We start from the raw sequence: 24,135 nt of genomic DNA, 5'->3' as shown, positions 1-24,135 counted from the left end.
TACACATAGAGCTGTTGTATTGACTACATCACATAGGCGTTGGCTGGCGTCTCTTCCAGTTCAGCATTCAGCATTGGTGCAACCACGACACATCGCAAGTCGAAAAATCGGGACAAAATATCGGACATAATGGGGCCCATATAGCTGCTTCAGAACATATTCAATCGCAACACAAAGCCAAATGACAACAAAGGAACATACATATTCCATCAATATGACGAAACTATACGCTGTGCGACTCATTAGCTTAGTGAATATTTTTTTAACGTTTTTTCTTCATTTTTACAAAACCGTTTTGCCGTTCATCATTAGCGATAGCATGCATATTTGAAGCGGACCAACGGGCTATCCTACGACAATTTAGGTGCCCAGCAATTAAATCGGACTTGTTCACGTGCTCTTTCATGTACTATGCTTCGCACTAGCCGTAGTGCCTACATGTCTTACCAGAGGAATGCCTAGATTATCACTGAAACACAGGGCGATAAATAAATATACGTGCAAAGACGCAATGACTAGGGTGCAACCGGCGGCTCCAAAAACAATCACCGATCAAGGGTTACAGTATCATAGGTGTCACAACGAAAACCGTCCTCCGCGCTAATAATACTGAACAAGCTCATGGAAATTAACGTAGGGAATCCATACTGGCCTGATTTTTGTTAAATTTAAATACACACTGCGTAGCGAAAGATCATCGATAATCACCGTTATACATGATCAAAGCATTCATATTCCTAAAAAGATCACATCATAGCGCGAGAGATGGTTAAGTAGCTGTGAGAGTTTGTCTGAAGGACGTACTACTCGCATAACGCACGTGCAAAAACGATACATGATAGTTATGCCGCAAACATAGCATATCGAAACCAGCATAGCTGACTTGCGGCGATCAGAAATAGCATAAAAGTACAAAACAGCATGATATTCGCTTACTAACACAAAACCAAAGGAGATTATACCCTCGACAACACATGTCTTAGGGCGTGAATAAGCCAGGGTTGGAAATGACTGACTACGTCAATATACAAGTTCAGCCAGTTTCGCGGATACATTTCGCGCATCGACTGGGATACATGCCTACGAACTGGTCTCAGCGATTAGGCAAGCTCAGGGCAGCTTAGGCAGCTTATGACTAGCAACATCAAGCCTAGCGTTTGCCCAGTGGCTAGCGGCAAAGCGGAATGTCAGCATGACAGCTGGCCTGTAACATACACGTGAAAGTCCACTCTTCTGCCTTAGCTGGCTGGAAACATGCACCGTAACTTTGAGAGACCTTCCCGTGGACTCTATTCCACTTTCCTGTATCGTTTCGTTTTCAATTTCTCGGTGCTACGCACCTCTACCCTTCAGCCTTTGGGAATGTTTTGATTTTCCCTTCTCTGTCTGTCGACAGCGAGAGCTCCCTGCCATCTATCGGCCACTCACACAACTACAGACAGAAGCGGGGGAAACTGGCGTTGACAAACACATACAGATAGCCGACTGGATACGGTACACGTCACACACAACAGCGCAGTATGGCACATAGCTGGACGCCACTCTAGCGACTAGAGCTATACGATATACACTACAATGTCCAATCAGCACAGAAACTCGGCTCTACAGTCCACTAAAAACGATAAACCAGGAGATTTTCCTTGTCATTCCTCCAATAGCTGCCCTTCTCGTGGCTCAGAACCACGAGAAGCGGGTAACTCTTACCGTCACATTAAAGTCAATCGTGATTGGCTGCTGAGAGTATCCCAGGCTCCCCATTGGCTGTCGGCGAGGTCATGGCGGCCACAGCTGGAGCTGATTGGTCGCCGTCAGCTGTTGCGCGTCGCTGATTGGTGGACGCGGGCCCATCGAGCGCGCTGATTGGTGGACGCCGGCCCAGCGAGCGCGCTGATTGGTGGACGCCCGCCCACCGAGCGCGCTGATTGGTGGACGCCGACCCACCGAGCGCGCTGATTGGTTAGTGCGGCCGGAGGAGGTCGAAGCAGCGCTGGCAGACACGAACCGGCTTCAGGATCCTCAGACGAATGATTTCCGACTCGTGGTGACTGCATCCGCGGGCAGGTCAAGGGCAAAGGTCAGAGGTTAAGGTCGACGTGTCAGGCCAACATTTGTCGAAGAGTGTACTTTTCGAGAAGTAATCATATATCTGTATTACGATAAAGCTTTTCAATTGAACGTGACAGCAAGCTGTTTTAATAAAACATACAACACATCGAAAAGACACCGACAAATTGGATGAACGTTACATGACGGGACAAACATGCGATACAACACGTGTGCGAAAAGGAACCACAGGAAAAGCCAAGCTAATGAAAAGCAAATTATGAACAATAAAAAGCAGATGAAATCCCAAATCACCTCTTAGGAAGCCAACGCAGACTAGACTAACAAAGTAGCTACAATCTACATGTCGTAAGGTACAGTGTGTCTCATGTTAGCAATGGGGGGGGGGGGGATATGACCGATTAAAAGTTAAAACATGACGAGTAGCTGTTTGCTATACTCATACAAGGGCGTGGCGTAGTCAAGACGTATATAAAGACAAAGTGCTATAAATGCGTAGTGGTTGAGAAGTTACAATTTCAATTTGTTTGGGTATACCACTATTTTGTATACTGGTGGGATTATATCATGTGACAACATCATATATGTAACACCTTAGCCCGCTAAAGTCATCCTTAACCCCCTCCCCGAAAGCCCCCCCCCCTTCCGCTGTCGGCCTACTTGGCACAGAAGACGTCTCCGCAGTTTCGGCAGTGGTGTTTTCTCTCGGTCACAGAGAACCGGACGCCGCAGAGCGCGCACGCCAGGGCCGAGTCGTCCCGGCGCCAGTGGTCGGAGGGACCTGGGTGACCCCGCGACGGGACACCACACAACGGGGGACAGTTATTGGAGCAGAGTTATTGGCGGCGGAGAGTTGTTGGAGCGGAGTTCTTCACGGCGCAGAGTTACTGGTGCGGAGTTATAGGCGGCAGATAGTTATTGGAGCGGAATTATTCACGGCGGAGAGTTAGTTTAAAGGAGTTACCAACCAGTTATTAGAGTAGAGGTATCCACCGGCGGGGTTATTGGAGTGGAGTTGTTGGAGTGGAGCTATTCGCGTTGGAGAGCTATTTACTCCGGGACGGGACACCACACAACGGGGGACAGTTACTGGAACGGAGTTATTAGCGGCGGAGAGTTATTGGAGCGGAGTTATTGGCGGCAGATAGTTATTGGAGTAGAGTTATTCACAGAGATGCTACTGGATGGGAGTTATTGACGACGGAGTTATTGGAGTGAAGTTATTGGAGCGGAGTTATTGGCGACGCTTAACTATTGGAACGGAGTTATTGGCGGCGGAGCTAATGGAGTGGAGTTCTTCACGGGGAAGTTATTGGAGTGGAGTTATAGAGTAGAGTTATTCACGGTGTAGAGTTATTGGGGTGGTGTTGTTGGCGACAGAGCTACTGGAATGGAGTTATTCACGGTGGAGAGTTAATGGAATGCAGCTATGAACGGCGGGAAGTTATTTGAGCGGAGCTTTTTACGGTGGGTGTTTGGAAAGGAGTTATTAAGTGCGGAGTTACTCGAGCAGAGTTGTTGGAGTGAAGTTCTTCGCGATGGAGAATTAGAGGCGAGTTATCCACGGTGGAGTTTTTGAGATTCACACTATTGAGATTTGAAATACAAGGACTGGGAGGAGGTGAAGGCATGGTAGGGTTGGTTGAGATGTTGTACGGAAATATACAAGTGACGTCTTAAAATCCCCAGTCTAAGACTCGACATTTTCCTGATTTTTAAGAGCAGCACGGCTGAAAAATTAATCAGCGTAAACTACCCGAAAACGAAACGTATAATAAGCATAAGAGCCCATAATCACATGCAAACGAAACGTCGACCATCATTGAAATATAAAGCAGCAGCTAAAACGTAACAAACGTTACAGCCAACCATTCAGAAACATTAGAAGCCTGAGAAGCGACGACATTCCGAACGCAACACCCAAACTAGACATGACAGAACGGATGAAACGTCACAGACGGGCACCATTGACAAATTGTGGGAGGCAAAATTCCGGGTGGAATCACAAGAAAAACACACAAACAATATCAGACTAGAGCTACAGCCACGATTTTCACTACAATACATCAGCCAATGACCAGAAGGTCTCTAACGAAAGGAGCGGCAGGACGGTGTTTAACTCAGCTGGTGGGTTGAGTCAGTGTGTGAGTCGGTGTGAGTCAGAGTCGGACTCACCTGTCGAGTCGGAGACGCTCCAGGCCCAGACTCTGCCGCGGGAGTCGCCCACATAGACAGTCCGATGGTCCCTGAGGGGGAGAGAAAAAGGGGAGGGGAGGGGAGGTCACGAGCTGATTCAACCGTGTTTGAAGTAATAAACCGCATTCAGTGATATTTTAATGAAAAGGCAGTAGCACAAATAAAATATGAACTTAGCTGTTCGCGAAACAGCAACAGCTTGTGTTACCAGCAAAATCACACCCCAAAACCCACATCATTACAAAGAAAGCTAACGTAAATCACAGCAACATCACAAGTTGCATAATCACATACCTTTCTTTACGTCCCTCCCCTGCAACCTTGCCAACAAACATCCCACACCGGGCGCCCGTGCCTCCATCACTCGTGCACCTCCATTAGGGAGTACCACCACTTACTTGGACACGGCCAGGGCCGTTACACTGGCTGGTTCGGCGTTATCCCGGCGGTCATAAGCGGTGTGCATAGTCAGTTTACTGCGGAACACTAGCTGACACTGCCAGCGGAACCCTGAGAGAACAGAGACAGACACTGGGGTCAGTTTACTACGGAACCTGACACTGCCAACGGAACCCTGACAGAACAGAGACAGACAGGGGTCAGTTTACTGCGGAACCCTGACAGAACAGAGACAGACAGGGATCAGTTTACTGCGGAACCCTGAGAGAACAGAGACAGACAGGGGTCAGTTTACTGCGGAACCCTGACAGAACAGAGACAGACAGGGGTCAGTTTACTGCGGAACCCTGACAGTAACAGAGACAGACAGGGGTCAGTTTACTGCGATACCCTGACAGAACAGAGACAGACAGCGGTCAGTTTACTGCGGAACCCTGAGAGAACAGAGACAGACACTGGGGTCAGTTTACTACGGAACACTAGCTGACACTGCCAGCGGAACCCTGAGAGAACAGAGACAGACACTGGGGTCAGTTTACTGCGGAACACTAGCTGACACTGCCAGCGGAACCCTGAGAGAACAGAGACAGACAGGGGTCAGTTTACTGCGGAACCCGACACTGCCAGCGGAACCCTGACAGAACAGAGACAGACAGGGGTCAGTTTACTGCGGAACCCTGACAGAACAGAGACAGACAGGGATCAGTTTACTGCGGAACCCTGAGAGAACAGAGACAGACAGGGGTCAGTTTACTGCGGAACCCTGACAGAACAGAGACAGACAGGGGTCAGTTTACTGCGGAACCCTGACAGTAACAGAGACAGACAGGGGTCAGTTTACTGCGATACCCTGACAGAACAGAGACAGACAGCGGTCAGTTTACTGCGGAACCCTGAGAGAACAGAGACAGACACTGGGGTCAGTTTACTACGGAACACTAGCTGACACTGCCAGCGGAACCCTGAGAGAACAGAGACAGACACTGGGGTCAGTTTACTGCGGAACACTAGCTGACACTGCCAGCGGAACCCTGAGAGAACAGAGACAGACACTGGGGTCAGTTTACTGCGGAACCCGACACTGCCAGCGGAACCCTGACAGAACAGAGACAGACAGGGGTCAGTTTACTGCGGAACACGAGCTGAAACTGCCAGCGGAACCCTGACAGAACAGAGACAGACACTGGGGTCAGTTTACTACGGAACACTAGCTGACACTGCCAGCGGAACCCTGAGAGAACAGAGACAGACACTGGGGTCAGTTTACTACGGAACACTAGCTGACACTGCCAGCGGAACCCTGAGAGAACAGAGACAGACAGGGGTCAGTTTACTGCGGAACCCGACACTGCCAGCGGAACCCTGACAGAACAGAGACAGACAGGGGTCAGTTTACTGCGGAACCCTGACAGAACAGAGACAGACAGGGATCAGTTTACTGCGGAACCCTGACAGAACAGAGACAGACAGGGGTCAGTTTACTGCGGAACCCTGAGAGAACAGAGACAGACAGGGGTCAGTTTACTGCGGAACCTGACACTGCCAGCGGAACCCTGGCAGAACACAGACAGGGGTCAGTTTACTGCGGAACCCTGACAGAACAGAGATGAACGGTATAAGAATGACCGTTAGTTGAAACGAGCGCAGATGCGCCATGAAAAACAATCGACTACGATTGACAGAACACAAATATCAGCACCCATACCATCAATTTAGATCCTGAACGGAAAGCAAGCATCAGTACCCTGATCAGTAGGACAGGTACCCGTAACATCAGCAGAGTAACTAGCACCACACAACTCAATGTGCGTCCGCTACACTGGTATTTGTATTCTGCACTGGAAAATTGAAGAGTAATTGCGACTTCCATTGGCAATTGAATCCACATTGAATCGTTACCGTTCTAAACCCTCCCTTCCTCACCCTCTCCCGCCCCACTCACCCTCTCTGAGCAGTTTCCTTTTCTCTCTGTCTGCTCCGGGAGCCAGGTCTGCGGCCGTCACCACCACAAAGCCCTGCTCGGCGGCGGCCAGGTTCGTGTCGCTCCGGCTGCCCCGGAGCTCCCCTCCGGGTCCGGCGGTGACGCCCGGGGGCATCAGACGGTCACCAGTCGACTTGCGCGCCTCCTGGGTGTTGTGCTCAGACTTCTGACGACGCACCACCTGACGAAGCGTTGGAAAGTCCAGGGTGTTAGATATATGGCTATTAGGAGAAACATATGCAAGTCATTATAAAACAAAAAGAGTATGCAGTATACACGTCAAGAAAAAGAAAGCGCTTACAGAGAAGAGAGAGAAGATGCATGGACAGAGGAGACGAGACAATTAGAGAAAGATACCGGCCGGGAAGAGAGAAAGGGACAGGGAGAGATAGGTATTTGTCAATATTGGGGCACAATAATCACAATCAATGTTCAAGAAAAGTCACCAAATTTCACGTCCTGACTTATTTAGCTCTTATTTCCGCACATAATATAAAAATTACCCGGAAAGCCGTATAATAACTCCTCCTAACCGTCTGATAACTGTTCCCGCCCCTTACCGTTTGTTCGGGAGCCGTCTCCAGACTGTGCGCCTTGCCGGCCGCCAGCGCCTGTCCCTTTGTCTGTCCCTGTGACTGTGACTGTGACTGCGACTGGGCTGAGGGCGGGTGCTGGGACGACGGCCCGGGAGACTGGTCCGCCTCCTCGCAGGAGCTGACACTGGCCAGCGCCTCCAGGGCGGCGCTCAGCTGGACCTGCCGAACACGAGGTAGGGGGTAGAGATACAGGGACAAACGGTAGACAGGGGAGACAGGTGCAAGGAAAACAAATAGGCAGAACAGAGACAAGGAAGATAACAAGACCGACCTCAGCTCGTCATTGGTAAATGGTAAGCGACGGCAGGAGCTCAGTGGTAGGTGCGACTCTAAAAAAGACATATTACGGAAAATGAGACGCATAAAAAATCGGCCTATTACTTCAGGGACGACTCCAGAGACGAAAAAAGCGTCAGAGAAAACACAACAGGTACAAGTCAGGAAATAACTAAGAAATATCAATGGACGGTTAACGTAAAGCATGACACCCAGATCATCCCAGCCAACACTTCACTCCACAATATAAAAAAACGTGACACTCTCTCCCCCATTCCACCCACCCCACGACTCTCAATCCTCCCCTCTCCGTACCGTATGCGCGCCACCGGAGGCCCCAGAGACGGCCTGCTGTCTCCTCAGCATGGACGGTCGACGGGAGGACCTTTTGGAGGCGGATCCGCCGGTACCACACGAGCGGATGTCGTCCTCTGAGCCCTCACCACCCTCAGAGAGACTGGATTCCGAGCCGGAACGGAGCAGCACTGCGGGAGTTGGAGGGGGAGTTAGAGTTGGGCGGGGTACTGGAGAGTTGGGGAGGGGAGTTGGAGCTAGAAGTGGCGGGACTGAGAGAGTTGGTGAGGGGAGGTAGAGTTGAGCGAGTTACTGGAGAGCTGGGGAAGTGGAGTTAGAGTTGGAGCGGGGTACTACGAGAGTTAGAGAGATGGAGTTCGAGTGGGAGGCGGCGACACTGGAGAGTGAGATAGGGATTAAGACTTAGAGATGGTGGGAGATAGAAAGGTGGATTTGAGACGATCGGCACTGAGGAGTTAGAGAGGAATAGACAAAGTTCGATACAGCAGAAAGTTGGACTGGGAGTTAGAGACACTGCCGAGTCAAAGTTGAAGTTAAAAAAGTTGTCAAGCCTGTCATGTCTCAGTCACCATTGGAATCGGACTTGAACAAGCAGATGATGTGATACTCCTCCATCAGTGCTCAACAGCCGGAGTCAGAGTCAGTGAATGACTCGGGATGAAGGATGAAGGGAGGATGACGGAATGAAAGAATGAAGGGCTTGGAATGGAAAAGGAGACGTCAAATGGATTGCCATTGACAAAAGCTGCACAATCGTCTTCATTACAAAACAACCGTAGCATACGCTTCACATTTGTCACTAAAAGCATCGCACTATTGATATAGTTCACGCTTGATATTGACTTTAACCCGAGCGTACAACTACAACACTTCGACAGTTCCAAGTAAGAACATCTTAAGTGTCAAATTTTCGAAATCGACATTTTATACCATTTCGGCTGGGAACTGTCGACTTGTTAAATTTCTGAAGTATCATACAGAACGTATGCCATTACGGAAAATAGGATGGTGAGCCCCAGCATTACACAATCGCCGAAAGCTGCTCGTAAAATCGACTCCAAAAGCCGTAACCCATGCATCATAGTCAGGAATTGCATGTCATCGTCAAAGCATGAACACTGTAGATTCGTGCGTCGGAAAATCCTGGTGGCTGACACCTCACACTGTGACGTATGTATAATCTCTGTGAATTGAACACATACAATCTGATATCTTAACGTGCCAGCCATTTTCAGTGGCATAACCTTAAGATAATGCACAGTGGATAATGGATATCGCGGTGGCTACAAGTACACAACGTGTAGTAAAAACGCACTACTCTAGACGCCTTCTATCTACGCTCCACTTTTCACGAAACCAGGTCGAGTAACGTGCACTCAGTATCATATTCTCTACCACCACCTCACGTGCATCTTCCGTGCATCATTAACGCATTCAACAACTAAAGCACTACCACCATCACAACACACGATTTCAGCTAGATCTACACTAAATCTACACGTCCTACAAATAATGTCTACAAATATACCATGCTCAAGTCTACGCCTACGCATGTAACTAAAACAAAACTAACGCAACGTCTGACGCATGTTCTGACGTAGCTACATCTATATCTAATGCAACGTCAACTCTACACAGCCCTACAGTCTAAGCCTACGTACACGCCAGCGGATATCACTAGGGCCTAGGCCAAATATACACAAGCCAAAACTCAAATCAGCACCACGCAGACTCATCTCTGCACGTCGTTCATCCACACAAACACGTTTCTACTAAATCTACGTCTAAGCCTAAGTCTTCACTGAGGGTTCGCCAATCGCTACACTAATTACCACTTCTACCAATACATGTTCTACCACTACGTCAGCTTCAACTATTTCATTCACAACTAACTATACTAAAGTCTACAACCACGTCTAATGGACTACGCCAACCACTTCTTCTACCACTACACCTAAAGCTACTCGACCTATCCCTGCCACTACTTCAACCACCACGCCTGCGTCAACCACTACCTCTACCACTACCTCTACCACTACTCCTCACACCCCCCTCTCCTCACCGGTTCCCGTGTCCGTCCCCTGAGCGGCTCTCTGTGCCCCCAGCGCCGCGCCGGCCGCCGGAGCCACCAGACTGGCGCGTCTCACGGCCTCCACGACATCCCGCACGTCTTCTCTGAGAGCGTCAGGCAGCAGGGCCACGCAGCGGCCGGCCAGACCCACCCAGCCGCCACCGCCGGCCGCAGCGGCCGAGAGCGAGGGCGACAGGCCGCCTGGGGTGGTCGTGGTGGGGAGAGGGGTTAGCAATGTGTGGGGAGATGGGGAGAGAGACGGGGAGGAAAGAGATGAGAGCGGGATCACGAAAAGGGTGTGAAATAGGGATAGGGCCGACTTGTTAGGTATGTGTGAGTAAATTAGTGTGATTGAAAGTCACTAATGACTCAGTCCACATAACCTCTGGCACTGTAATCGAGAGACTTCACCATAAACTTCGACGTTCAATTCCGTAAGTAACGGCTCCTGATTCCTATCACATATTATGTACACACTACACACAATACCTCGATCTCCTAACAAACGTCGCTAGATTCACGTCGTACTGCGAACATAATTCTAAAAACCGACCGATCACTCCCAAGGCTACATGTTAAACAGTAATCACACTCGATATGCTTAACTAAACGCTCTAGTCTTGCATTGGTCACCTTAAACGCTTCTAATTGGTCACCTATCTTCTCTCTCCACCCCTGATTGGTCGTGATGTGCGTTACCCGAGTCTAATTGGCCCATCCTCCTCCTTGTTTATGATAGTCGCACCCATCCCGCCTCGTCTCTCTTTCGTCCCTAACACCATTCCTCGTCTCTCATTGGCCACCAATCTCCCTTCCTCGCCTCTGATTGGTCCTCCTACCCCTTCCTCATCCCTCATTGGCCCGCCCACCCCCTCCTCATCTCTGATTGGCCCTCCGTCTCCCTCCTCGCCTCTCATTGGCCACCATTATCCCCCTTCCTCGTCTCTGTTTGACTTTCCCACCCCTTCCTCATCCCTCATTGGCCCGCCCACCCCCTTCCTCGCCTCCCATTGGCTACTCACCCTGTGGCGACAGGTCACCGCTGACCAGCGACATTTTCCGTACGATCTCGTCCGCCTTGGAGGACCTCCTTTGTCCCGGTCCGACGGACAGACGCTCGGGCAGCGACCTCTCGGAGGAGGTCGAGTCGGGACTACCCTCGGGCGAGGGCGAGGCCACGGGGACTTGAACGTAGTCCAGAGACCACATCTGGAGAGTGAGAGAGGGGTACGTCATGTGCTGAAACGAGCTGTCGTGAAAAAGTAATGTGTTGACATACCAGCAACGCCAGACAACTATTTGGTACAGACTAACTACATATTGAGGCGAGTATGGGGAAGGAGTTAATGGTTACTTTAGCGGAGCAAACATGCAGAAAAATACACGCCATTTACATAGTAACACGTTCATACGAACAACATTGTTCATTTTACCGAATCGTATTTTTCGTCAGATATCCTGACAAATAAGTAAGCGACTCGTAAAATGAACACAGTTGAATTTGAATCTAATACGAGCTCATGAATCGTACTCCGTCAGCTGTCTTCCAAGACTCTCACTCAGACTCCCTCTCTCCCCCACAGAACTCACCCTCACCACGCCGTCTGTGCTCCCTGTCATGATAACATTCTCCGCGTCCCACTCGTTACTCTGACTGAATCCCAGACAGAGGATCTGCTGCATCCGATCGGAGGCGCCCACAGCCGTGTTAACACGTGCCACCTCGGCGCCGTTCACGGTCCACACGTGCAGCCACGTGCCTGACGACGTGGCGATGTCGCCCTGCGCGGGGAGGGGGCCAATGGGTGAGCAGTGCAGTACAGGAAAAAGTAACTGTTAACGTTTTCCTGACATTTAGCTAGGTAGAGAATAAAAGATCATTCTTGCATTGAGTGAGAGCTACTTCACCTTATTCAGAACGGAAGTTTCATTTCATAAGTTACATCGATAAACAAATGCCCATTAATTCGTATAGCCGCCAGTGTAGCGTTAATCGCAATGTACCAAACAATGTCAAAAAATAAAGTTGCTGCTCCCTCATATACCCCTCCAGCCGATCCAATTCTTACCACCATTACTAACAGAGCTTCAGCTGCTACAAAAAGCTGCTACACCATACTCCTCTCATTGAAGTTACTCAATCTCCCAGTGACGTCACTACCACTAACCGTGACGTCATTGATGGCCACGGCGGCCACGGGGGCCGAGTGACCTCTCAGCTGACGGACGTACGTCAGCCGGAACAGGTCCCACACGATGCATGTGCCGTCCCGCGAGCCTGGGGCGCGTCATGAAAGTTAGGAGACAAAGGTACGGCTCAAGCGCCTGGGAATGCGTCATCATCAAAGTAAGGAGACAAAGGTACGATACACGTGCCGTCCCGGGAGCCTGGGGCGCAACATCACAGGTAGGAATAAATACGTCATGTTAACCCTCGCATGTGTGCGGCATTTGCCAGCTTCTAATGTGTAGGGGGGGGGGGGTCGGTTGGACCCCCCCCCCTTGCCGTTTGGCCCCTGATTGAGCTAGAGCTTCGCGGAAAAAACGAGCGTGTTGCCCGTGACGAGAGGAAGCCGATGATACCCAATTTTAAGGTCCTAGGTCATTGGCTGACCTTCCAGGTCAGGTCAATGACCCAAAGTCGGGAAAATCGTGACCTGTTAGAAAGTCGTAAAGTGTGGCTTCTAAGGGGTTTTTCGGGGTGCTGATCACGAATATCGTGTTAGTTTTGATCACAGATGATGTCTTGAAGCATTTAGACCAGGTCGGGTCAGGTCAGGTCAGGTCAACCAGTAGGCGTCGTGACGGGTATTCGTAGTACGTGTCAACCGCCTCTGACAGCTTCGTAACATGTTACAAAGTCACCAAAACTACTTCGTAAATGTTCAAATGGTTGCTAAATTCGAATTCAGCTCCAAAAACTAGCCTAGAAACATGTAAAACTCGAAAAAGTGAACCGAGGTCACCCGAGGTCACCAAAGGTCAATGACCTGACCTGACCTTCAGGTGACCTTGACACCCACGGGAGTAACATCAAATCACATGTTTGAACGTTTGAAACCACGAAAAGCTTGCAAACGCGCGGCTAGTGCGAGCCGACATACGCGAAATCGCGATTCCGGCCAAACATGGTCTCGGAAAAGAGGTCACAGGTCAAAGGTCATTTGGGTCAGGGTCATGAAATTTTCAGGGTAGGTGTAAAATTGATCAATGCGAGGGTACTGAAAGTTTCGTCGCGATCGGCCGCTTTTTACGCGAGTTATTCGCGAAAAACCATGGGGGGGGGGGTCCATCCGACCCCCCCCCTACACATGCGAGGGTTAAGGGCCTTAGAAAGCTCAGAAGAGAATAACACAAGGCCATGGATTACAAACACAGTGATATCTAAAGATCGCTTGATCGTGTTGCAAAAGCATCCACTTCAAAATTACATATAAGCAAAACACTTAACTGTTAGCTGAATGTGAAGTTGTGAACTGTGTTTTGTGAAGTCAAGTGAAAAGAAAAAGTACAGCAAATACAAGCACGAAACGAACAGCCACCTACCCGACACGATGAGTGAGTAGGCGGTGCTGGCGGCCAGCGACAGGACAGCCTCTGTGTGACCACACAGACGGGCCTTCACCTGCAGACGGCGCTTACCGTACTCGTACACTACCACCACCTGGCGGAGATGATAAGAAAGAAACAGAGGTTAGAGAAATAGCCGGTAGGTTCACTATTTGTGAGGGAAGTGCCATCATAAACCTTTGTTTGGCGTTTGTTTTAACGTCTTTCGAAATCGAGTGAATATTAGCGTTTTTCTTCCTAACGAGCGAACGGTTGATGGCGGACGCTTAAAAGGACCACATAACATCTACACACTTGGACATGACGCGAGGTTGTGTTTGATGCCACCTCAGCACTTTTTCATTTATTTTTTGCTTGCATTTCAGAGATGTATGTACAGTGAGCACATTATATTTAAGAATAAATCGTACAGAAAATCTGAGACAAAATCGCCTAGCTTCACGATAGCGGCATCTGCCGTACGGCATAAGAACACACATCTGACGGTCTTCACTCTTCACTCACTCCCCTCGATCACATGTTCCTTCCTAGCATTGCTCCAAAAATACTGTAAAAAATACTCTCCACTCTTACCGTGCTGGTGCCCCCGGTAACGATCAGTTTGGGTCTCGGCGCCACACAGCAGAGCACCTCGCCACTGTAGACGAGCTCGGCCACCAGGGAGGCGCGGTCCGTCTCGTAGCTTCCCACGCGGATACTGCGGATCGGGGGATGGGGGGGGGGGAGGTTACGATAAAAATATACATTTCAGACAGACAGTGCAATGCTGGAAAGCAGTGTATATTTCATAAATTTAAACAAACAAACAAAATCAAAATTTGAGCCTGAAAGTTAACACGTTCGATACGAATAGGAAGCGAGGCTGAAGTTAGGAAAAGGATAAGCGCCGACACAAAACGTCCAAATCAAAACCTACGCGGTCGGTAGGACTCGAACCTACGCTCCCAGAGGGAATCTGATTTCTAGTCAGACGCCTTAACCCTATTAGTGGCAGGCTCCTGGCTACCCCCTATTAGTGGCAGGGGGGGGCTGTTTACGACCCCCCCTTGATATCTCGAGATCTAACGGGCCGATTTTCAAAATTCAAACGGCATTCGATTTCGCTCAACGTGATCTACATTTCTAAAAAATAAAAATTGAAAAAATGTCAATAGGGGGGTAGAGGGGGGTAAAAACGGGCAAATTGCAGATACATTTTAGACTGTTTATCGCGGCCAGGTTTCTGAACCAATCTTAACGCAACTTTTGCCGATCGATAGAAAATGAACCAGGAATTCACATGGATCCTAAAAATATGCATTTTCAAAAATCATAGGCGGATACAGATCATTGAGATTGGGGGTACACAAAAAGTATAGTAAATAAGGTTTTTGTTGGTACTGTTTCTAAAAAGGGTGGTAATTGTCTTGTTATGTTACAATTTTCTTATGAGAGAACGACTACAATTGTAGTATTCATGCATAGGCGGTGTCAGGGCACCTATTTTGGGAGGTAAAACATAACCCCCCTTTTTGAACGCCTGGATCCGCCTATTATAGCAAAAACGTGTCAAAAGAGGATGCACAATAACTGTATATGTTATCACATGATACCTTTCATTCACTGTTCGTAAAACTGGTGCAGCATCGTGATCTTCGCCCAAATGACTCGCTTCACGAATAGGACCCCCAATTCCCAGTGCTCTGGAGCCGCCCCTGGTAAACTTATGAACTTGAAATTTTCAGGGAATGTGCCCAATTTAGTTTTAGGAAAAGTCAGAAAATTTCAGCATCGTAGCTTTAGCGGTTTCGGAGATATTCCCGAAAAACCTGAGGGGTGGATAAAAACAACCCCCCCCTGCCACTAATAGGGTTAACCACTCGGCCACGACCGCGATGAAGCGCAATCCCGCTCAATACGTCAGGGGGGTTGCCCGGTGCTATACGAATTAACTGCAAGATGGCGCCCCACATGGCTACATTGTTATTGTTTTGTAGGGTTAGGCACTTAGGCCCTTCCGGTACGAGACTATTTTGGAGCCGGGAGGATGATAGGAATTAGGGGAAGACTGGTCTGGGCAGGCACCCTACAGTCACCGGGACTGAGCCCATCCGAATGATAGACAGGCCGACCAGCCCCCCAAGCACTCTGCACCCGGCTACGGGGTGCGCTCCCTCGGGAGCAGCCGGCATGATGAGATAAAGATGTCTGTACACTGTACAGCACGGAGTGGGGGTTGCGGCGTGGCGAAGAATGATTTCAGTATCCTAAGGATGGAAACGACGGAACGGAGGAGCCAGGGCACTGAAGAGTCAGGAGGGAGGAACGTGGGTAAAAACATAACGCTTCGAATGCGCGCCTCGATTTTCTATTGAATGTCTAATGTCTATTGAATAACTGTGCATAAAATATATACAGAAACAGCATGAGGGATTGTCTGCCTAATCAAACCTGAAGTCTTAGACAGCTGCAAATTTTTCACTACCCACTTTTACTAATTCTTATAAGACATATTTTCTACCTACCTCTGGACCGATTGCTACATTTTGTCCTTTGTTCCCAAGCATCGGTGGTTCAGTGGTAGAATGCTCGCCTGCCACGCGGGCGGCCCGGGTTCGATTCCCGGCCGATGCATTTTCATCGCTATGTTTGATATTGCCATGGAATGGCTACAGTCGATGGTACAGCAATCCAGCATTCTCGCCCCACAACCAAACATCCCAGTCTTAATCCGCTATGCATGCTCGTTTCATTCATTCATTCAGTCAGTCATTTATTCATTCATTCATTCATTCATTCATTCATTCATTCATTCATTCATACACACGTACATACATATACATGCATGCATGTATATTGTATTAGTGTATACATACACCCGTCCGCTCATTCATTCATTCATTCATTCATTCATTCATTCATTCATTCATTCATTCATTCATTCATTCATTCATTCATTCATTCAGCGTCGCCTCACCTGTGATCGGCGAAGCCCCAGGCCACGTAGCGTCCGCTGTTTCCGGGCACAATGTACTTGTTCTGTTCGACGGCCAGCACGGAGCGCTCCTGGGGCACGATGTGACCGATGGGGCCCTTCAGCTCTGTGGAAAACACAGGGGAATGGTCAGTAAAGGTCATTTGGGGTAAGGTTGGGCCAGGTCAGGCCAGGTTGTGTTCACAGTTTTCATCAAGGTGAAGTTACAACGGGCTCCATAGGTCCGAATCAAGTTGGGTCGGGTCTTGTCAGCTTGGGCAACGAAGCCGGCGTGCTCCCTAGTGATCTCCAACTGACCTGTGATCCCGCTAAACTGACCTTCGCCTCTGACAAACTGACGCTCATCTGACTAACCCCTTACCATGGCCAACTGACCGACAACGCTCTCCAACTGAATTACAAAGTAGCCTTAATTCTTAAAAGGGATCTCTGACCCCTTCAAACCAGCCCGGCCCCTTCCAAACTGACCTCCGCCCTTCTCGCACTGACCTTTGACGGGCTGCATGCTGGGCCTCAGACCGTCCAGCGCGTGGAAGAACAGCTTGTCACTGCCGCTGATGTTCTGCTGCCAGGCCCCGTCCAGAAGACGGTTCGTGAGGCGCACAGACTGCCCGGGGGGAGGGAGGGAGGGGGGGGGGGTGAGTGGGAGAGAGAGAGAGAGAGAGAGAGAGAGAGAGAGAGAGAGAGAGAGAGAGAGAGAGAGAGAGAGAGAGAGAGAGAGAGAGAGAGAGAGAGAGAGAGAGAGAGAGAGAGAGTGAGAGTGAGAGTGAGAGTGAGAAAGAGAGTGAGAGTGAGAGAGTGAGAGAGTGAGTGAGTGAGTGAGTGAGTGAGTGAGTGAGAGTGAGTGAGAGTGAGTGAGAGTGAGTGAGTGAGTGAGAGAGTGAGAGTGAGAGTGAGTGAGTGAGTGAGTGAGTGAGTGAGTGAGTGAGACAAACAAGGATACAAATATATCCGTAAGGCTTTATAAAGAGAAACTTGGTCAGGCCTTCACGCATGGTGCCCCACATATGACCTCACACTTCACAGATCAGAAGTCACAGGACAGGTCATAATTCACGGGGGTCAGGTCAAAGCTGAAATCACGGCAGTAAAAAACAAAAACTTGCAAGGAAATATATCATTATGCCATCCATAAATAACATAAATCATGTCATCTATGTCCCATCACATGAACCTGTAGATAATTGATCAGCTGTGTATCTGACCCGGTATATTCATGATCCAGTATCTCCCTTTCACCGTTCCGCGCCCCAATCCAAGTACGTCAGTACGTCTCAGTATGCCTCAGCATGTCTCAGCTATGTCTCAGTACGTCTCACTATGCCTACTGTTAACGCCAGACCCCTTGAGACCCTAATTTTTCGCGATTACTTTTAAATGCGTGAAGGAATTTCAACCAAGCTCAGGACATGGCCGTTTCAAGACAGGCCGAAACTTTTACAATTTAGATATTTTATCGCCATTTCAATATTTCAGGCACTTGTCATTGACTCGTAATGTTAAATTTCGAGCAAGATTTTCATCCGGTGTGTAGAGGCTATCACCAGTCAGTCTGTGATACGTTATGACGTCACAGCTAAGCCCCGCCTCTGTGGTCTTGGCCTGCGGCGGTTTCGGGCCGGCGCGCGGTCACTCTCGCTGTGGCGGGGAGCGGGGACGCCGGGCGACGGTCGAGCGGTGCCGAAAGCCGGCGGAGTTGTGCGTAGCGTCTTGGCTGACAGTGCCCAGAGAGCGACATGATGACTAAGGAGTCATAAATGCTCAATGCGCATTGCTTCTACAATGCTGATATGTTCGCTGATATTTTTTTTTATAAGCTGCATATGACGGGCAGATGGCATATAACTGACATAAGGTTAGGAAATATTCACCTGTATTTAAAGCCTATGGCGTTGCAGATAATACGATAATGGGATGTCGGATGTCACCAAGTAGCTGCCGATTTGTACATCGCTATGCAACCATCGAACAACGCAATAATAAGTTAATTGCCTGAGCTTCACATCATACGGCTCGCTCGTATTTCAAACAGATACCCTACATCGAAAATCGTATTTGTTAGGAATCGTTGACGTTTGTTCGAAGCACGACTGAGTAGTAGGTTGAGGAGTGATGGTCCTCTTGGTCCTATACAAGAGTCAACAAGAGCCTAACATTTACTTGACCGTCTGCTGCAATTGACTCATAGCACGTGAAGCGTCAGCGAAATTCATAGTCCTTCACAGATGGCAGGGGTGTCGTTTGTACAGAGGTCGCTGATGGGCACGGGTCAATGCCGCAGTCGTGGGCGGAGCCTAATGTCATATGACGTAGAAAGCCTCTATCCAGGATGGAAAAACAGTTAACATTACGAGTCAATGACAAGTGCCTGAAATATTGAAATGGCGATAAAATATCTAAATTGTAAAAGTTTCGGCCTGTCTTGAAACGGCCATGTCCTGAGCTTGGTTGAAATTCCTCCACGCATTTAAAAATAATCGCGAAAAATTAGGGTCTCAAGGGGTCTGGCGTTAACAGTAAATACGTCTCAGTATGCCTCAGTACGCCTCATGTCTCAGCATGTCTCATTATGTCTCATTACGTCTCATGATGTCTCAGTACGTCTCAGCTATGCCTCAGCATGCCTCAGTATGTCTCAGCTATGCCTTAGCTACGTCTCACCCATGCCTCAGCTATGTCTCAGCATGTCTCAGTATGTCTCAGCATGTCTCAGTATGTCTCAGTACGTCAGTATGTCTCAGTACATCTCAGCTATGCCTCAGCTATGTCTCAGCTGTCTCACTATGTCTCAGTTTGTCTCAGCATTTCTCACTATGTCTCAGCTATGTCTCAGCATTCCTCAGTATGTCTCAGTGCGTCTCAGCTATGCCTCAGTACGTCTCAATACGCCTCAGTACGTCTCACTATGTCTCAGCTATGTCTCAGCTATGTCTCAGCTATATCTCAGCATGTCTCACTGTCTCAGTACGCCTCAGTATGCCTCACTATGTTTCAGTATGTCTCAAATTATACGTCTCAGCTATGCCTCAGTACGTCTCAGCTAGGTATGTCTCAGCTATGTCTCAGCTATGTCTCAGTACGCCTCAGCGCTCACCTGCAGACTGCTGCCAACCAGCCGCCGCTGCGGGTGAGGCTTCTTGAACAGCTGACGCGGGATCTGACCAAAGTTGTTGATGAAACCCACGGTGGCCGTCTTCTTCAGTGGGTCCTCGATGCTGCGAGAAGGATACGTTCATGTGGTGCTACGCCGCTGAATATTGTTTTGTGAAGAAGCCAGCATGAAAATATGCGAGCAGTTCAAAAGGATTTTGGTTACATCCATGACTGCTACAGGTACCAACTGTATATTGGACAAAGTACCTAGTGACAGAATGGCTTAGTGATAGTTACGCAGTCCTGATTTGCCCCAAGAGTACCTATGGAAAACACTGGGTGCAAAGAGACACCCATATTTCCTTATGGCAATGACAAAGTGGAGGTCACATATGCATTCGTCGTTCACAAAGTATGGTCATCTCTATGCAGATTCAGACTGATGCAATACGGATAAAACTTCCACTCGTACGCCCGTAGTTCTGAATCGCAAATTGAAAAGATAACATCGCTATGATAGCACAGCTGCTGAATAGAGCATCTGCTGCATCGACCCTTATCACACTGAATAAAATACCAGCAGCAGCAGCAGCTGCACTGTGCTCCATGGTATCACCTCTACTTTACACACTAAACCGTTAGTGGCGGGTAATTCAAAATTCAAAATAGTGCGATAACGAGCCATCATGCTCGACTCCGTCACGTAACGAATCGCGCTTCAGCATAACCGAAAGATAAGCGTGAGACTTTGATCCTTTGAACAATAGCTTGTATGGTAGTCGATTACTTTGACTGACTTCACCTCACCCGCATACGGCGAGACTCGTAGGATATTTTACTAACTACCGACCAGGCTGTGCTACTCGCTGCATCAAGCTGCAGCCTGTTTCTATCGTCATTATTATGGCATTATACTTACCGTCATCAATTACTCTCCTACGGTCCTCATCACTTACCTGATCACGTAATGCCATAGACAGACATGTGAGCTCTTCACTGACAACTGAAAGCCAAGTTTCCCTCATCGAAGAACACTGCACTGAAGACGCTGACGTCCACGTTTTCCCTAGCTGAGGTCTGAAAATATCACTGGCCTGGAGATGATAGGATATGTAACTAGACCACTGACCTGAAGATGTCGACGTTTCCCTCGTAGAAGAGGTAGTGGAACACGTTGTAGGCGTCCACAGCGCCGTGACCCTGCTGCTTGCAGCCGAATATCAGGTCTGAGAAACATCAAGAGATGTTACGAGAGGTGTTATAGAACGGATGTGATGCGTCTCTGTCTGCAGGGATAAATGATGTTGATTTGATAGCAGGGCGTTAAATATCATTTGTCGCCCCAAAAGGCGTCTTACTGGTGGTACTCAGCAATGCGTTTGAAATTGTGCGAGACTGGCCGACGAAAGGTGATGTAGTGACCAAACTTCGGTTTCAGCATGAGGGTGCTAGGCAATTGCAATTCTAGTTCACTAAGTGTGTTGATTCGATACACTTCCTGTTTCATTAAAACACACATGAAATCTATCGTCTTTCGTGTGCCCACATTAATGGACGAACAAAGTTTCAGATCAAAGGTTGACATGAAGCATGTGATTGCCCGTTCTGTTTCCTCTCCGGCCTCCCTCCGCCCCCCCCCCCCACGTACCGATCCAGTGGTGCAGATGTGACGACACGTAGGGACACTCCAGTGCCTCGCGGTGCACCCTGATAAACTCGCGCGGGTCACCCTTGGCCCAGGCCGGCAGAACCACGTCGTCCAGCGCCGTCCCGTTCTGTTTGTGACCTGGCGGGGGCGGGGGGTATGAAAGGTCAGCAGGGGGCGGCAAAGGTCAGGTCACCGACGTTATCAGTCATATAGGGTCATCGATGCTACCAGAGTAGACGCATAATTATTATTAAGATCGAAATTTATCTCTGCTTTGACAATTTATTTCTGCTTTGTTGCAGTGTAGGTATTTGCAATATGTTAATGTGCATTTTGATTAAGATAGAAAATAGGTAGACATTTTCTAGCAAAACTTATGCGTTTGGTAATCTCCCCAAAACACTCATCAGCTAAATAAAAAAACAGCATGCACTGTCCAAACGTAAGCAGCACAAATATGTCTCGTCTGAACAAATCTTCATCCGTGTATCTGTCCACTTTGCGTACCGAGGTCGAATTGGTTGGCGTTGGTGAGAAACTCGGGCAGGTAGAAGAACTCGGGTATGAGTTCCCGCACGTCGGCCATGTTGTGCTCGGAGGCCGAGCGCCAGGCGTCCTCCACGCTGTGGAACATCCGGTCGGCCAGATCAAAGTGGCCGCCCTGCCGGAAACGGAAACAGGAAACTTCCGGTCAGCGTGGGAAAATCGACAAATGGGAAGTGCCAGGGGGAATATGGTAGATAAAACAAGTCGTCGATAGTAAATATTTGCTGGTCCGTCTATAGACTGATACGATTCCTTTTTCCTCTGGGCCCATCCCATTGGCCCATCCCACCACCAACTTTCCTCAAGTCTACTTAGTCTACTAACTTACAACCCTCTCCTTTCGTTCTGCTTTCCTTCTTCTGCTATCCTAAACCTCACTTCCATTTTTGTTCTAACCTTCATCTTCCTTTTCATTCGTAACCATTAATTCTCTTTTCTCTCTTCCATTTCTTTCCACTCTTCTTTCCTCATCCCTTCTCCCACTTCCCTCTCCTCCTCTTCACCTCCATTTCCTTTCTCCCTCCCTAATCCTCCCTCCGCTAGTTACCCCTCCTTTTAATATAATCAATTTCCTTCTTTCTCCCTCCCTATTCCTCCCTCCTCTCTTCCTCTTTCCCTTCCTTTCCCCTCCCCCGCTCTCGTCACCTGCAGTCTGAGGAAGTGCGTGCTGAAAGGCTCCAGTCGGACCAGGTAGCTACAGACGATCATGGCAGAGCTGTAGTGGGTGCCGTAGTGGTACGGCGGCGTCTCGCCCGTCGGGTCGTCCCACTCACGGTATCTGCAGAGGTCACACAGAGGTCAAAGGGGTCAAAGGGGTCAGAAGGGGTCTCACTAGGCAGTGGGTCGCGCAGAAGTCAACAGGAAGGTCATGTATAACAAATAGTCGTGTGTATACAAAGGATAACACACAAGTCAAATGGTCATGTAAAAAAGAAAACTGAGCGAGTTAAGTAAATAGAGGTTGACAGTCCTAAAAGCCAAGGTCAAAGACACCCTAATCATTCCAATGCTTTGGCTATTTTGCACCCTGCTGCTTATCCATCGGCATCTGTTCCTCATTACAATCACCATCCCCACAATTACCTCTTCTCGAACTGGTGCAGCCTCTTGGGCGTCTGGGCGCCCATCGGCCTGGCCAGGTCTCTGAACGTCGACGGGTCGGTGAGATCCAGTTTGTCGGCGCTGTAGTCCTTCAGCACCCAGGGGAACACCGGGTACTGCATCAGGTCGTTGTAGGACCTCCCGGCCAGCGAGTTAAGGTGCATCAGGTACTGGAAGTTGGACATCTCACCGCGCTGTGGAGACAGATAATGGGGAGACTGTGTGTGAGAGAGGGAGGGAGGGAGGGAGGGAGAGAGAGAGAGAGGGGGAGGGAGGGAGAGGGAGGGAGGGAGGGAGAGGCCGGAGATGATTGTATCAATGGTAGTCTTAGTCAGGGGGAGAGATATGGAACTAACCCCACATTGTAGGACTTCACATGTTTGCAGACACAAACGGGGGGGGGGGGGGATAAATGTAAAGGAACGGTCTAGAAGGCCTTCAACTGTTAAACGTTTTGCGGGACTCGTGTCCACGTGGCTGCCACGTGGGTAAATTGATAACGCTGCGTCAGCCCGGGCCGGGAGGCTCGAACATAATCTATGTAGAATGATCCATGTAATCAACAAGTTATACTTGCAAAGATGACTTCAGCAGTATGCATACAAGCGTCTGTCAAATAGAAGAGCGTCTGCCAAAGTCGATGACACCTGCAGCACAGCGGTTAACATAGCGAATCGGGCAGCCATGAAGCCATACGAAGTTCTACGATAAAATGTCTCTCCCCGAGTACGATTAATCATACGTTTACAAGTCAAAGGCCCTTTTTCAATATCCGATAAAATATTGCTGAAAGTTCCAAAACACCAGGATCTAATTGTGAGTCGAGTCACTAGACATACAAATTGATAAGCCTCACTACGACGATCTAAACCTTCACATAAGGCTGAATCCGACACATTAATTCCACGTTACAGTCGAGTCATCGCTACAGCCAACACGTTGAGCCCCGTTACCCGTCACGTTACACACCAAGTCCCCCCCCCTTCCCTTTGCGTCTCTCCCATCCGACTGAGCACGTCACGTCACAGCCCGTTACACGTCACGTCACGTCACGTTACACACTGTCTCACTCACCACCCATCGTTGCGTAACGCTGGTCTCCCCCATCAGACTGCTGAGCAGGCCGCCACTCTGATCCACATTGGCCGAGGTCTTCTGTCCGGCCACGCTCTCCTGGGTGTCCGCCATAGAGGTGGCTACAGATTGTAGCCTGTGGGGTCACACAGGAGTCAAAGGTCAGGTCATACACTCTCCTGGGTGTCCGCCAGCCATTAACATCGAGGTGGCTACAGATTTTACATAGTC

General features: G+C 49.1%; 1 protein-coding gene and 1 non-coding gene across 2 annotated transcripts in view; one reads left to right on the top strand and one right to left on the bottom strand.

The window, feature by feature from the left end:
- Positions 1-24,135, bottom strand: part of LOC122372704 (WD repeat and FYVE domain-containing protein 3-like) — a 91,793-nt gene continuing 67,658 nt past the window's right edge. The window contains exons 19-40 of the mRNA XM_043350227.1: positions 23,905-24,040; positions 22,813-23,024; positions 22,375-22,507; positions 21,691-21,844; positions 21,184-21,321; positions 20,665-20,761; positions 19,537-19,657; positions 16,932-17,049; positions 16,425-16,548; positions 14,042-14,165; positions 13,445-13,562; positions 12,067-12,176; positions 11,489-11,680; positions 10,921-11,107; positions 9,890-10,099; positions 7,828-7,997; positions 7,201-7,395; positions 6,602-6,821; positions 4,659-4,770; positions 4,240-4,310; positions 2,725-2,845; positions 1-2,051 (exon numbers count right to left, since the gene is read on the bottom strand). Of these exons, the coding sequence (XP_043206162.1) occupies positions 1,958-2,051; positions 2,725-2,845; positions 4,240-4,310; positions 4,659-4,770; positions 6,602-6,821; positions 7,201-7,395; positions 7,828-7,997; positions 9,890-10,099; positions 10,921-11,107; positions 11,489-11,680; positions 12,067-12,176; positions 13,445-13,562; positions 14,042-14,165; positions 16,425-16,548; positions 16,932-17,049; positions 19,537-19,657; positions 20,665-20,761; positions 21,184-21,321; positions 21,691-21,844; positions 22,375-22,507; positions 22,813-23,024; positions 23,905-24,040 (3,157 nt within the window). The 3' untranslated portion in view covers positions 1-1,957. The remainder of the gene's footprint in view (positions 2,052-2,724; positions 2,846-4,239; positions 4,311-4,658; positions 4,771-6,601; positions 6,822-7,200; positions 7,396-7,827; positions 7,998-9,889; positions 10,100-10,920; positions 11,108-11,488; positions 11,681-12,066; positions 12,177-13,444; positions 13,563-14,041; positions 14,166-16,424; positions 16,549-16,931; positions 17,050-19,536; positions 19,658-20,664; positions 20,762-21,183; positions 21,322-21,690; positions 21,845-22,374; positions 22,508-22,812; positions 23,025-23,904; positions 24,041-24,135) is intronic.
- Positions 16,011-16,081, top strand: Trnag-gcc. The gene has a single exon. It is a non-coding gene; the product is annotated as a tRNA-Gly (tRNA).

Source organism: Amphibalanus amphitrite, unplaced genomic scaffold (genome assembly GCF_019059575.1).
Source record: "Amphibalanus amphitrite isolate SeventyFive unplaced genomic scaffold, NRLGWU_Aamphi_draft 001389F_arrow, whole genome shotgun sequence".
In the NCBI taxonomy this organism is placed as follows: domain Eukaryota; kingdom Metazoa; phylum Arthropoda; class Thecostraca; order Balanomorpha; family Balanidae; genus Amphibalanus; species Amphibalanus amphitrite.
Note: the sequence above shows the minus strand (reverse complement) of the source record. Positions and strands in the feature narration are given on the sequence as shown.